General features: G+C 36.6%; 2 protein-coding genes and 1 long non-coding RNA gene across 15 annotated transcripts in view; 2 read left to right on the top strand and 1 right to left on the bottom strand.

The window, feature by feature from the left end:
- Positions 1–16,261, top strand: part of LOC127845441 (ankyrin repeat domain-containing protein 27-like) — a 339,366-nt gene that overhangs the window by 199,804 nt on the left and 123,301 nt on the right. The window lies entirely within an intron of this gene.
- Positions 670–4,798, top strand: LOC127845450 (uncharacterized). 2 transcript variants are annotated; one of them, XR_008033225.1, is made up of 3 exons: positions 670–765; positions 2,477–2,530; positions 4,675–4,716. It is a non-coding gene; the product is annotated as an uncharacterized LOC127845450 (long non-coding RNA). The 2 variants fall into 2 exon arrangements; XR_008033226.1 differs by lacking the exon at positions 2,477–2,530 and adding an exon at positions 2,280–2,373 and having other exon boundaries at positions 681–765; positions 4,675–4,798.
- The window catches only part of LOC127845440 (uncharacterized), a 59,372-nt gene continuing 55,866 nt past the window's right edge, over positions 12,756–16,261 (bottom strand). For both annotated transcript variants that reach the window (XM_052376340.1, XM_052376339.1), the window contains exon 6: positions 12,756–15,775. In XM_052376340.1, coding sequence (XP_052232300.1) covers positions 13,407–15,775 — 2,369 coding nt within the window. In that variant the 3' untranslated portion in view covers positions 12,756–13,406. The remainder of the gene's footprint in view (positions 15,776–16,261) is intronic.

Here is a 16,261-nt window from a genome sequence, read left to right as displayed (position 1 = left end):
TGAATAGCTCAATTAAAATTGACTAACTCTGCTACAAAATGACTTACTTAACCACACCATGATTTACTTCATTACACAATGGCTTACTCAACAACACAATGACTCACTAATTTTACAACATGACTAGCTCATCTACAAAATGACTTACTTAGCTTCAAAATTACCTATGCAACTACAAACTTTCTAATAACTCAACTACATTCTTACTAGGTCAACTACTGAATTTCTCAATAAGCAACAAAATTACCTACACAACTACATAATTACTAGCTCAACTACATTATAACAAGGTCAACTACATAATGACTTGCTCCACTACAAAATTACCAGTTCTACTACAAAAGGACTCAAACATTCTTAAATGGCAAAAACAACTACAAAATGACTCATCTTGAAAATATTCAAGTGATATGATACAATGAAATGACTGACCTATTTCCATTTGTATTTCTAAGACAAAAATACTTTTTATTTAAGGCAAAGAACTGTTTTGATTTAAATTTTGCTGCATCCTATGGGAACGATGATTTGTCAGGGTCCCTGGTAAATTGATTGTGTTATTACATTGTACGTGGTAGAAACTTTTACAATGAAATCTAAAAATAATATGGTATAAAATAATTCAACAGATCAGTGGTTTGGACTGCTCACTGGTAAGTGTACATCTGAAGGCAACCGTTCTGGAGAATGAGGACATCGGTCGACTGCAGGCAGAGATTGACAATATCCCCAACCTGATAGAGGCCATTAGGACCGCTCTGCCAGGTATAGAGCAATTTTTATGAGGTGTTTTGTTTGAGGCAAAGCAATATTTAGTTCACCAGAGTAATAGACCCGGACCAAACATATTGCCCTTACCTCTCCTCAACAATTACTACATCCCACATCCAACTTTCTGAATTCTGCCTCTTCTTTTTATGCCCCCCTTCGAAGAAGAGGGGGTATATTGTTTTGCACATGTCGGTCGGTCCGTCCGTCGGTCGGTCCGACCACCAGATGGTTTTTGGATGATAACTCAAGAATAATAACACCTAGGATCACGAAACTTCATAGGTACATTGGTCATGACCGGCAGATGACCCCTATTGATTTTCAGGTCACTAGGTCAAAGGTCAAGGTCACAGTGACTCGAAATAGTAAAATGGTTTCCGGATGATAACTCAAGAATGCTTAAGCCTAGGATCATGAAACTTCATAGGTACATTTATCATGACTGGCAAATGACCCTATTGATTTTCAGGTCACTAGGTGAAAGGTCAAGGTCACAGTGACTCTAAACAATTATATAGTTTCCGGATGATAAATCAAGAATGCTTACGCTTAGGATCATGAAACTTCATAGGTAAATTGATCATGACTGGCAGATGATCCCTATTGATTTTCAGGTCACTAGGTCAAAGGTCAAGGTCACAGTGACTCGAAACAGTAAAATGGTTTGCCGATGATAACTCAAGAATGCTTACGTCTAGGATCATGAATCTTCATAGGTACATTGATCATGACTGGCAGATGACCCCTATTGATTTTCAGGTCACTAGGTCAAAGGTCAAGGTCACAGTGACTCAAAACAGTAAAATGGTTTCCGGATGATAACTCAAGAATTCTTACGCCTAGGATCATGAAACTTCATAGGTGCATTGATAATGACTTGCAGATGACTCCTATTGGCTTTCAGGTCACTAGGTCATAGGTCAAGGTCACAGTGGCTCGAAATAGTAAAATGGTTTCTGGATGATAACTCAAGAATGCTTACGGCTAGGATCATGAATCTTCATAGGTACATTGATCATGACTGGCAGATGACCCCTAATAATTTTCAGGTCACTAGGTCAAATGTCAAGTTCACAGTGAGTTTCCTGATGATAACTCAAGAATAATTAGGCTTCGGATCATGAAACTTCATAGGTACATTGATCATAACTGGCAGATGACCCCTATTTATTTTCAGGTCACTAGGTCAAAGGTCAAGGTCACAGTGACATAAAAACGTATTCACACAATGGCTGCCACTACAACTGACAGCCCATATGGGGGACATGCACGTTTTACAAACAGCCGTTGTTTCATATATAAACAACGTCTGTTGAATATTTATATTCCACTAAAATCAGCCTAAAATTAATGCTTAACAAACAATAACAGTTGCACAGATTATACGTTGAATACTCGATTCCATATTACATAAACATATCCTTAAATTTGCATTTCATGGATTTGCTGCTTTATCAGTACTAAGTGCACACAATTTAGCCATTAACTGACAGCTACCTTACTTGGAGCTCCGGAAGGAAAGAATGGCAGTTTAAAGGATTTAAAGACTAGTTCCAACACAAGTTATGTGAGCGGGCCGGGAAACGCACTGTCGATCCTCGGGTTAGTAGTCCTGTTCTCTACCAGCCAAGCTAGCTGGCCTGACAAATATAACTTGTAAATATTCATAAAACTACAATATTTAAATTTCCTTCTGTCATTGCAGGGGAAAATAATATTATACTGCTTGGTGACTTTAACCTGTCTCCAGATACCAAAGGTTAGTCGCTTGATTTTTATTATGGAACTAAAGAAAATTAATAAATAATATGATGTGCCCCCCTTCACAGGGTTATATTGTTTTCTGGATGTGGTCGGTCTGTCTGTCGGAGGACCAGTTCGTTTCCAATCAATAACTCGTCAATAAATGGACCGATTGGCTTCATACTTCACCTGTGCATTGGCCTTTGACAGTAGATGATCCCTATTGAAATTGGGGTCACTAGGTTAAAGATCAAGGTCACTATCACACTTATATTGTTTTGCTGGATGTCAGTCGGTGTGTTTGTAGGGAGACCAGTTCGTTTCCGATCAATAATTCGTCAATGAATGGACAGATTGGCTTGATGCTTCATACGTGCATTGGCCTTTGACAGTAGATGACCCCTATTGAAATTGGAGTCACTAGGTGAAAGGTAAAGGTCACTATCACACTAAGTGTAAAATTAATTTCCCATCAATAACTCCTAAACGAATTGACTGATTGGCTTGATACTTCCTGTATGCATTGGCCTTCGACAGTATATTACCCGTCTTTAAATTGGGGTCACAGGTCAAGGTCACTGTCAGTTATGATATGATATCATGCTGAAGAGTGTGTAGAGTAACTCCACACTGGTCTAGAATTAAGCCATTAGAGTTATTGGCTGTCAGGTCCTGCTCCTGGAATGGCTCGATCCATCTCTTCTTCTGCACTTTGTTGTCTGCTATCACTCCTCATATCTTGTCCATTACTGGCGTCTCTGATTTGACATATTTACCTGCTATTCTCTTGGTGATAGAGTATAGGCCCTTGTTTTTTTTGTTGTTGCATGCTTTCTTTTCTGTAATACTTCTTTTACGAGCGTCTTAAGGTAGATATGTTTGGCTTCTCATATGCGTCGCTTGACATTCCTTTTTGTGCATGTGTGCTCTTCTTGTGCTTTTGCTTTTTCTGCTCTTGTTCTGCTGCAGTTGGCCCTAGTTTCTTTTTCTGCTGTGTTTCAATGATATGTAGTGTTGGCCCTAGTTTCTTTTTCTTCTTTGTTTCAATGTAATGTAGTGTTGGCCCTAGTTTCTTTTTCTTCTTTGTTTCAATGTTATGTAGTGTTGGCCCTAGTTTCTTTTTCTTCTTTGTTTCAATGTTATGTAGTGTTGGCCCTAGTTTCTTTTTCTTCTTTGTTTCAATGTTATGTAGTGTTGGCCCTAGTTTCTTTTTCTTCTTTGTTTCAATGTTATGTAGTGTTGGCCCTAGTTTCTTTTTCTTCTGTGTTTCAATGCTATGTAGTGTTTTTGCTGGTAGCCATTTGGGTGTACAACTATGGTACATCTTTGGAGCAAGTACTTGTTGGCATCTTTAGGGCACTGCTTCTTTCACTTGCTGCCACTTTTGCTGTTCTCTTCTTCAAGCAGCTCCTTAAAGATCTGGAAATTGTTGGATAGAGTGACCATAAACTTTTCTTTTTTTATCCAGTTGTCTTTTAGCATAGTGGTGTTGTTACGCTGGTGTTTGCTTGACGCCCCTGTCTAACTCTTGTTTTGCTTCAGTTTAAATTGAGTCACAAGGAGAAGATGGTTCGAATCAACATCTACTCATTACTTGATGGGTACATACTCTCTGACTTTTACAGCATCAGGGCTTCTGCCATGGTGTGTGCTGCATCCTCCTGCTTATGTCCCAAGTGCAGCAGTAACTTGCTGGAAGTCAATCGCTTCTGCCCTGAATTAATCCATCATTATTCGCTGATTTTATGACAGTTCAACTTTCTTATATCTCCTCCAACTTGTGCTTCTCCCCAGTCTGGTACATGTATGGATGGTGGTGTTGGTCCTGGTGGAGATGATGTTCTTCGGCCTGGCGGCTTCCAGGAGGTCTATCTTCTCCCTTTTCCACGATGTATTGTTTTTCTGTAGCTACAGTGTTTTTCATAAAGTAGAGTTGCTAGCTTTATGCAAAATAATCTGGCAACAGTTATAACATATAAGGGAGGCTACTCCAAAGATTGTTTATAATTACCTCTTATTCTTGAAGTACGTCACTTTACTAAAAGTTGTTCTGAATTAAGTTTGAAATCTGTTAAAAACTATGTGCATTCAAAAATTCAATTAGATATGTTTCATATAAGGTGTCTAATATTAAAAGAATGATGTTTTTGTTTATTTTAGATTTTGATGATCTTCGAAATCTAGGCTATCTCAATTGTATTGCCGACGGTGTCTTCACAAACATAAGTGACGCCAACAAAAAAGGCAGCAAGACATACGATAACATCTGGATATCTAAACAGACAAAACAAGTGTTCACTGGTAAAAATTATTTTATCCCCCGCCAAAGGCGGAGGGATATAGAATTGGCGTTGTTCATCAGTCTGTCTGTCCATCCGTCTGTCTGTCCGTCCATCTCAAAATTTATCTTTGGCGGGGGATATCAATTCAACAAATGTGCTTGTTAATATTGTTGTTATATTGTGTTTGATTTTGCAGATCCAAAGCTTTGTGTATTGTAAAAGATTTGTGTTGAAGATTTCCATCAGTTGATGTTTATTATCCCGCGCCATAGGCGGAGGGATATTGTTTTGGTGTTGTCCGTCTGTCCGTCTTTCCGTCCGTCAGTCCATAGCCATATCTTGGAAGTGCTTTGGCGGATTTCATTGAATGAGTATGTATAAGGATAAGAGGATAATGCACGCCAAATGGCATTGTACACCATCTGTTAATAATGGAGTTATGGCCCTTTGTATCTTGAAAAAATCCTTTTTTGAGTGTCAGATATATTACTTTTGTGTCCAGAAGCATATTGGCGGGGAATATCAATACAATGAATTTGCTTATTTAAACTTTGCTTACCATTGATTTATAGGTAAATAATATCGATTGAATTAAGTATGTTTATCAATGAAAATGTTTATCAATAAGTTCTTGTTCCTGATTCTCAAATGAACATAAATGTATCATATTGTCAAACCATGGAGATTAAATTATGTTGATGCCATTATTTCCGCAAACAATCCAACAGTAAATATGCAAACTAATTGATGAAAAGCTTAACATATGGAGATAATTTGTTAATGTTTGTTCATTTCCGATTTAAAATCTGTGAATATGATTATCAGTAGTATACGATAATGTTGTTTTAGACCGTTTTAATGGTAATATATTTTATTCCCCTGTACAGGTCAATGTGACGTCGTGAGAGAGGGCCTGTCCAGTCCATGGATCCCCAAGGGCTGGACGTGGGGCGGAGTCGTGAGTGACCACTGTCCAGTGTGGGCCCAGTTCTACACGGGCCGTGACCTTGACACTGGAGACCTGAAGATCGGACCAAAGGTCAATAAATTTGCACTGACTGACTGAAGTTTTTTTAAAAGATTAGAATATTACACATGTTACTCTGGTTATGTGACAGACATCACTGATATCGAATTGGTGATGCAATTCTTCAAACAGTAAACAGTGAAAATATTCCACACTTTTCATTATGTTATTGCTGTGAAAATTGCCATTTAAACTACTTGACCAAGAGAATATTTCTGATATTAAAACACAAAAATGTTCAATCGCTGGTCAATTTTGTCTTATTAGTTTATTATTGGCTTCCATTTTTAGCTCATCTATTTTTTGAAAAAACAATATGAGCTATTGTCATCACGTCGGCGTGGGCGTTGGCGTCCGGTTAAGTTTTGCGTTTAGGTCCACTTTTCTCAGAAAGTATCAATGCTATTGCATTCAAACTTGGTAAACTTACTTACTATCATGAGGGGACTGGGCAGGCAAAGTTAAATAACTATGACATGCATTTTTACAGAATTATGTGCCCTTTTTATACTTAGAAAATTGAAAATTTTGGTTAAGTTTTGTGTTTTGGTCCATTTTATTCCTTAAGTATCAAAGCTATTGCTTTCATACTTGCAACACTTACTAACTATCATAAGGGGACTGTGCAGGCAAAGTAATGTAACTCTGACCGGCATTTTGACAGAATTATGGGCCCTTTTTATACTTAGAAAATATAAAATTTGGTTAAGTTTTGTGTTTAGGTCCACTTTATTCCTACAGTATCAAAGCTATTGCTTTCATACTTGCCACACTTATTAACTATCATAAGGGGACTGTGCAGGCAAAGTTATGTAACTCTGACTCGCATTTGGACGGAATTATGGGCCCTTTATACTAAGAAAATTGAAAATTTGGTTAAGTTTTGTGTTTTGGTCAACTTTACCCCTAAAGTATCATAGATATTGCTTTCATACTCGGAACACTCGCAAACTATCATAAGGGTACAGTAAAAGGACAAGTTGCATAACTCTGGTTGTCATTTTTACGGAATTATGGCCCTTTTTCGACTTAGTAACTTTGAATATATGGTTAAATTTTGTGTTTCGATCCACTTTACTTCTTAAGTATCAAGGCTATTGCTTTCAAACTTCAAATACTTTCATGCTATCATGAGGTTACTGTACCTGGCAAGTTGAATTTTACCTTGACCTTTGAATGACCTTCACTCTCAATGTCAAATTATTAAATTTTGCTAAAATTGCCATAACTTCTTTATTTAAGATTAGATTTGATTGATACTTTGACAAAACTACTCTTACCTGACATACCACAATAGACTCCACCCAAACCATCCCCCGTGCCCTCCCCCCCTCCCCCCCACCGAATCCTCCTCCTCCTTTTTTTTTTTTTTTTTTAAGATCATCTCACAAATGACCACCACACCCTCACACTATACCCCCCCCCACCCCACGCCCCCCCACCCCAAATTATTTTTTTAAACGGTTAAAAAACACAAATATTTATTTTTATTATTTTATGTTTGAAATACCGTCTAACCATCGCACCCAAGAATCCCCCCACCCCCATGTTTTTTTGTTTTGTTTTTTTTTGCATTTTTTTTTCGCATTTTTGGAAAATAATGTAATAAATGTCCACACCCCCACACTATACACCCCTCTTCACTCCACCCCTCCCTCCTTTGTGATTGAAAATGAGAGTCCCTTCACCTTTAAAAAGAAAATAGATGAGCGGTCTGCACCCGCAAGGCGGTGCTCTTGTTTCCATTTTCTCTTGGTCAAATGTTAACAATTTATTTAGCAAATTTGTTCAACATGTTATGGTACGTGAAGTTTTGAGATGTTGATGTTATTTTATGTTTTGATGTACTGCTGCTTTCACATTAGGTGTACCATTCTTGGAAATGTGGAAAATAGTGAATGCCACATTTGTTTTTAAGTAGATTTTGTGTTCCTTGTTATAGTAAAACTCTCAATTTACAACATATGAACCAATAAACCATCTTTAATTACTTGCACATGAATGTCTAAGGTAATTATAATTCTTAAAAGTTTTGCTTTAATGTCAGAAATTTTTTGTATAATTCTTATTTCAATATAGCTTACAATACCAATTAGATTGTGTTAATTTGTTTGAATACACAAAACAAATTATATATATTATGTTATCAAAATTTGATAACGTTTTATTGTTTTAACTTTGATATAGCATTTCTGCTGAATTTCACCATTCTTGGGAATGTGGAAAATAGTGAATGCCACTTTTGTTTTTAAGTAGTTTGTGTGTTCCTTGTTATAGTAAAACGCTCTATGAACAAGGTTTTGTTGTTTAAAATTTGATATAGCATTTCTGCTGAATTTCACCAGCTTGTATTATTACTTGCTTCATTTTAATAATTTAATGATCAAAATATTTTATGATAGCATTTTTCGATTGTGAATTGTGAAGTTTCAATTTTATGCAGTGCAGAGCGGAAAATGCAATTTTTTTTAATGAAGCACCCGTTAAATGCATAATTGTCATCATTTATTTGATCTTGTGTATTTAATATTTATAAATGATATTATGTCTTATTGAAATCTGTAATAATATATATATAGTTCCCTGTATGAATTTGTTATAGATTAAAATGAAATGTTTTGTTTCATTTGGGAATATTTCATAGACACCATGTTTTTGTCTGTTTAAATTAATTGTATACATTGTTGTATTTTGAACAATATTAACATTAGTATTAAATAAGCGTCTAGCAATAGCCAAAAGTATGTATCGGGATGAACTTATTTTATTTGGGTTCATTTACATTCAAGTAGAACAAGTAGAATGCATTTTTTAAGGTGTTTATTATTAGTATATACCGTAGGACTTTAAGATAATGTGATTTTCAATAATGTAGTTGTATTGTGCTTTTGTTTGTTATTGCTAAATAAAAAGTAGAGTTTGATATAGATAATTCTGGGACAATGCTACATATATATGCCTAACAGAATGTGTCCTCCATTTAGAAAGTGACTTAATATAAACATACTTGAGCTGTGATTTGGAAAAATATGTATTCAAAACATGTGCGTATAGGATTGTCCCAGTCTTTGAAGTCTACAAGCGCTAATAAGGGATGACAGTATCTCTTGCTTTTATTAAATTTCAGTCTTCAGAAGTAAATTAGGGGCCATTAGTTATAGGTCAATATTTATGCATCTAAAACTTGAGAATAAGCAGCAACAGTTTATGTTCTTTGATCAATTACTTATGATTGGATTGAGATAATGTGCTGAAGATTTGTGGAAGTGTATAACTTAAATTGTATGAAGAATTTCCGCAGTTTTTTGTAGGTGTAGGTAGATTCCGTGCAGTCTTAGGTGATGTAAGCGTGTATTTCAATCACTCTGACACCTTACATGTAGAACAGAATAAGTTTGCATTATATTTAATTGAGTCTTATAATGTCAGCATATTGTTCCTACTGAAAATGTTTGTAAGGACAGTGTAAATTGCAAAATATTGTTTCTTGTCTTTTATTCAAGAAAATACTGTGGGTATACCACGTACACTACTTTATGTATTGACCCACCATTTGTCTTCTTGACCTCGACTGCTCAGTATACATGTTTTCCTTATACTTATACTGTCTTGAACAAGTGTAGGTTACAGCTAATTTCATAAAACAAAATTGCCACATATTAATGCATAGTTTATTATGTAACATGAAACTTTTCTATGTGTCATAAAATACAACAGTGTACGAAACCAATTTGCCAAAACACTTTTTAATTTTAATTTCTAAATCTTGTAATATATAAATGTGTGTCTTTTGTGACACTATATTATGTTGGCAACGTATGCTTATTAGTTTCTATTAAACGCAAATGTTTTTATTTTATTTAAATAAAGACTAATAATAAATAATGTAAACAATGTACTTTTTTGATATTAATGACCATTTTTCAAGTATTTGTAAATAGTCATAAAAGCTTTTTTTGTAGTATTATTTACTAACATTATTTGATGTTTCTTATAGGCACATTTATTTATTTCGAACTTTCTCCCTCGGTATTCTAACCAGGTCCAAGCGGGTTTAAAACACATCATTCACGGCAAACATCATCCTAATATATACATTCACAATAATACTGTGTCATTTTCATCATGGATATCATACGCCTTGCGAACTTTAATATAAAATTTTAGTATCTGCAATTTCTTTTTATTGGTTGCTCTCTCTTGTCGTTAAACACGTGTATATCGAATTGTATTAATACATATTTTTATGAACAAATTCTCAAAGGTTGCCTGTAATATATAGAGGATATTTGTTGGATTCGATGGGATATCGATTTTATTATGCCCCCCTTCGAAGAAGAGGGGTATATTGTTTTGCACATGTCGGTCCGTATGTCCGTCCACCAGATGGTTTCCGGATGATAACTCAAGAACGCTTAGGCCTAGGATCATGAAACTTCATAGGTACATTGATCATGACTCGCAGATGACCCCTATTAATTTTGAGGTCACTAGGTCAAGGTCACGGTGATCCGAAATAGTAACATGGTTTCAGGATGATAACTCAAGAACGCTTATGCCTAGGATCATGAAACTTCATGGGTACATTGATCATGACTCGCAGATGACCCCTATTGATTTTCAGGTCACTAGGTCAAAGGTCAAGGTGACCCGTAATAATAAAATGGTTTACGGATGATAACTCAAGAACGCTTATGCCTAGGATCATGAAACTTCATAGGTACATTGATCATGACTCGCAGATGACCCCTATTGATTTTCAGGTCACTAGGTCAAAGGTCACGGTGACCCAAAATAGTTAAATGGTTCCTGGATGATAACTCAAGAACGCTTATGCCTAGGATCATGAAACTTCATAGGTACATTGATCATGACTGGCAAATGACCCCTAATGATTTTCAGGTCACTAGGTCAAAGGTCAAGGTCACATTGCCAAAAAACGTATTAACACAATGGCTTCCACTACAACTGACAGCCCATATGGGGGCATGCATGTTTTACAAACAGCCCTTGTTTAACGAGTGATCATATAAAATAATATGTTCACAAGTGGCGCAACCAAAAATATATTTTCTATGATCACGAGTGAATTAAAATCGATATTCCATCGAATCCAACAAATGTTAGTTTTATTGTATGCTTTTTTCACCGTTTATTTACATTTTAAAAGAGTCTTATTGGATAATATCGCTGGATTTATGACGTTATATTGATATTTTTCACTGTTATTTTTCACTGTTCGAAACAGTAGAATACCAGTTTTATTTCAATGATAAACCACCGGAAAGCATAAAATAAAAACAATTGAATACTCCTCGGTTAATCGTCATCATAATCAGCAGCAGCATTATTATCCTCATCCTCATCCCAATCATCATCATCTGTATCCTCATTCTTATCATCATCATCAGCAGCAGCAGTAGCAACATCATTTCATCATCATCAGCAGCAGTAGCAACATCATTTCATCATCATCAGCACCAGTAGCTGCAGCATTATCATCAGCAGCATGATCATCATCGCCACCACCATCATCACCACCTCCATCATCACGAAAACTACCAACACCATCATTATCATCATCATCCTTATCCTTTTCTTTGCTGTCATCGTATTTATCGTCGACGCCGTCGTCGTCGGAATCATCATCACCATCGGTATCAGAAGCAGAAACCACAGCAGCAATAACAACAGCAACAGCATCTTTCAGCATCATCGTCAGGGAAACATCAACTTAATCACGCTAAGAGTTATTATTGTTAATAACAAAGTCAACGCCAACAATGCTATTTTTATACCACCACAAACGAAGTTTAGGGGTGTATATAGGAGTGACTTTGTTGGTCGGTTGGTAGGTCTGTCTGTCGGGCGGTCGTTCCGGATTAAGTGCCCGCTCTCTAATTCAAGTTGTTTTCATACGATCTTTACCAAACTTGGTCAGATGATGTATCTAGACGATGTCTAGGTCAAATACGAATATGGGTCATGCCGGGTTAAAAATGAGGTCACGGGGTCACTTAGTGCGTTTTTAAACATTGAGCATGGTGTCCGCTCTCTAAGTCAAGTAGTTTTCATCAGAGCTTCACCAAACTTGGTTAGAAGTTGTATATAGATTATGTTTAGACCAAGTTCGAACATGGGCTTTGCTGGGTCAAAAACTAGGTCACGGGGTCACTTAGTTTGTTTTATACATTCAGAATGTTGTCCGCTCTCTAATTCAAGTAGTTTTTATCAGAGCTTCACCAAACTTGGTCAGAAGTTGTATCCAGATGATGTTTAGACCAAGTTCGAAATGGGTCATGGCAGGTCAAAAACTAAGTCACGGGGGTCACTTAGTGCGTTTTTAACATTGAGCATGGTGTCCGCTTTCTAATTCAAGTAGTTTTCATCCGATATTCACCAAACTTGGTCAGAAGTTGTATCTCGATGATGTCTGGGTCAAGTATGAATATGGGTCATGCCGGGTCAAAAACTAGGTCGCTGGGTCACATAGTTAGTTTTACACATTAACCATGGTGTCTGCTTTTTAATTCAAGTAGTTTTCATCCGATCTTCACCAGACATGTTTATTTTTATTTTAACCAATGACGATACTTATTTTACAATCAATTTAAAAGCAACACACGTTAAACAATTAAGTAATCCGAAACTGCCGCTACTGGTTAATATTAATAAATTAGACATGTACATTTATAAAACTACATTATTTGAGAGAATAGAACTACGGACAAATGTTATTTTTTATTATAAAAATATTTTTTTCTTGTTACATCTGAAAACAAAGCTCTATCATTATCGATGTTTAAAGGGTACTATTTTTTAAAATGATCATCATGACAGGCACTATGCATACAATGCATATAAAACATATTTATATGATACATTTGAACACATCAAACATTTTGAATTATATATTTATTAAAGAAGAAATATTAATCTTGTATATTTAATATTTATAGGTGAAGTCAAATGCGTTGACAATTATGTGAACATGTACATGCTATAAAGCGCACTAATAAAATTGTATCAACATGTTCCAAATTGTACAAGTCATTAAAACAAAGGCATACATTGAATTTAAACTTATACAATAACATTGACACAAAGCATAAACGTAATATCTGTCTACAGTTTGATTTCGTTTAGTAGTTTGTCACTTGCTCGGACGCAAAAATAAACATTATTTTGTTCACTGATTTGAATCTCAAGACATTAACGACTTAGGAGCCGTATTTACACAATTGTGTTGATTTTAATAATAACTACATATAAGAGAAAAGCTCCGGCGAAATATCTTTGAGATTGAGATGAGCATATGTATATAATGTGATTGAATGTCAACATACATTAGACTAAGACCGTTTTGAAATAGGAAGATAATGTGTTTGTACCATATTTTCTTGTAACACCTATCGTCAACAACACATTAGGCTAGTATATGTTATAGCTCAATTTCATGTATAGAGAAACAACATAAAACAGTATTATACGCCACATGTCAAACAGTTTTAATTGTTACAATATAAATTTAATATACAACCAGGTTCATATAAATATAGTATCCATCAAAAACAAACACTAATTCAAGATATTGAGCCTGGACTTATCTCAATGAGTATTGAAATTCGATTGATTATGTAACGATCAATATATTTAGCAAATCTTTTATAAACATCATCTTGAAGGATATCGCTAGCAGCGTCATCAACATCACCAATGTCACGTACAGACATGGCATGACCGGCAGAATCAGGCCATTCATATATTCGGAATCGTTTCATTGCAACATTCTTCCGTGCAGCAAGTTCCTGTTGAAATGGAATGTATTCCTGAATTGGGATTCGTTCTGGGGGATCAACACTAGAAGCGCAACCAAATTCTAGCTTACTCTCAATTGTATGAGTACATGTAGCCAGTGAGTCCACAAGTTCGCGCAATTCGGATGGAAGCATTGTGTCATAGTAGATATTTAAATACTTCAATGATTGAGGTACCTGCAGGGCGATGTATGTATGTACATGTAGTGTTAACGTTTCCAGCTGTGTGAGTGACGATAACGACTGAGAAAATGTTTTCGCAAGTTTCACGTCAATTCCGGAACCTTCCCACACGCCATTCAGACTCAGACTCTTGATATTCAGACCATGGAGAGCTACCCATAGGCCAGGACTCTCATGCTCCACATCAATACTAAGTGTTTCTAGATGAATGAGCGATGCAAGTGTCTTTGCCATCGACAATGTATGCTTCACGTCAATTCCAGTACGTTTCCACAAACCACTCAGACTCAGACTCTTAATGTTCAGACCATGTACAGCCTCCCACAGACCTGGATTATCACACTCCATCCTAATACAAAGAGTGTCCAGCTGTGTCAGCGATGTTAGTGACAAGGACATCAACTCTTTATGCAAACCTCCCCACTCCATAGTCTTCAGGCTCAGTCTCTTTACATTCAGACAATGGATACCTCTCCATAGACCACGGCTGCTTGGACGTAACTCAATACTAAGCGTTTCTAGCTGTGTGAGCGATGCTAATGACTGATACAACGACTCTGCTTGCAAATCTAGACAGACATTATAATGACACAGACTCAGTCTCAGACTCTTAATATTCAGGCCATGGAGAGCCTTCCAAGGAAATCTACTGCCTCCATACACACTAGCATACACAATACTGTCTGCATACACACTAACATTAAGAGTTTCTAGACGTGTGAGAGATGAAAGTGACTTAGATAACGACTCTGTACGCAAATCGGTCCACCCATGAAGAGTCAGACTCAGAGTCTTGATATTCAAAGTATGGAGAACCTCCCACAGACCAGTACTGTGCTCCCATACCACCATATCGAGTGTTTCAAGCAGTGTGAGTGATGATAGTGACTGAGACAACAACTCTGTTTGATTTAATTCGAAACCTTTGTTCTTACCTTTAATAGTCAAACTCTTGACACTGAAACCTTTAAGAGCCTCCCACAAACCAGGACATGCTTCACGCGCACCAATACTAAGTGTTTCCAGCCGTGTAAGCGATGGTAGCAAATGAGACAACGACTCTTTATACTTTACTATACAGTTACAAGACACACGCAGCTTCTTGATATTAAGGCCATAGAAAGCCTCCCAAAGACCAGTAATATCTTCAGCCACATGAATATCAAGTATTTGCAGCCTCATGAGCGATGATAGCGACTGAGACAACGACTGTGAATGATTTATCCTCAAACCTTCCCCCTCCCAACCATACAGATCCTTCTTACCACCCAGATTCAGACTCTTGATATTCAGACCATTGAGAGCCTTCCACAGACCAGGACTGTCTTTAGGCACATCAATTCCAAGTGTTTCCAGCCTCTTGAGCGATGATAGCAACTGAGTCAACGACTCTGCATGCAACTCTCCCCACTCCTTACTTCTCAGAGTCAGACTCTTGATATTCAGACCACGGAGAGCCTCCCACACACAAGGAGTCAATTCATCCATTGCAATATCTAGTGTTTCCAGCTTTGGGAGGGATGCTATCGTCTGTGAGAACGACTTTTCATGATTCACTCTACAACCTCTATCCACCTCACCATGCAGACTCAGACTCTTCATACTCAGACCATGCAGAATCTCCCACAGACCGGTATCATTAGTTAGGCTTATTGATATGCTTTTGTTTGGATTTACGAATACAGATATGTTTCCAGTCGTGTATGATGTGTTGGCTTCGCCCTCTCCACACGCAGTTAAGTGACACTTGTTCAGCCAACAGTTCATATTACAATTTTGTGTCAGCATCATGCTAAGCAGACTGCGTAGCCAGGTACAGGAACATGTGACACGGGTCAAGTCAATGTGATTGATGGAGGGAAGTACAGGAGGAAGCTCTGTGCACTGGGTTGGATCGGCAATATTTAGAATAATGCAGACCGGAAATTCCAATGTGCCCACACTGGCAGAATCTGAAAAAATAATAAAGTTTTAGCAATGCTTATACATAGTAAATGTGGTTGCATTTGTTCAATATTGAATAATTAAAACTAAAACAATGTTTTAGTTTCAGAACGCATCCCGTCATAATACATATAAATCAGAAGTATTATTGTAGTGTTGTTTAGCTTAAAATATTCAATACTATAAGTTTTATTTTTTCGAATGGTTCACTTAAATTATTTCCAACTTGCAAACACGTTTACAATACGTTTGTATGAGTGTTATATTCATACTATGTTGTGTTCCACATAACTAGCCATATGCATGCTGGTATAAATGAATCATTAAAATCAATCTATAATCCACAATGAATATGCCGTAGGGTATAAACTAACAATGGCAATGTTCTATCAACTATTGAAAATATACTATTTAGACACACTCCTTTATCTACATGCATAAATAAATGACAACCCAGACAGCTTGTATTACCAAACACCTCGCATCGGTTATCT

Source organism: Dreissena polymorpha, chromosome 9, assembly GCF_020536995.1.
Source record: "Dreissena polymorpha isolate Duluth1 chromosome 9, UMN_Dpol_1.0, whole genome shotgun sequence".
Taxonomy (NCBI): domain Eukaryota; kingdom Metazoa; phylum Mollusca; class Bivalvia; order Myida; family Dreissenidae; genus Dreissena; species Dreissena polymorpha.
The sequence above is the reverse complement of the archived record's forward strand: the minus strand, read 5'-3'. Positions and strand labels throughout refer to the sequence as shown.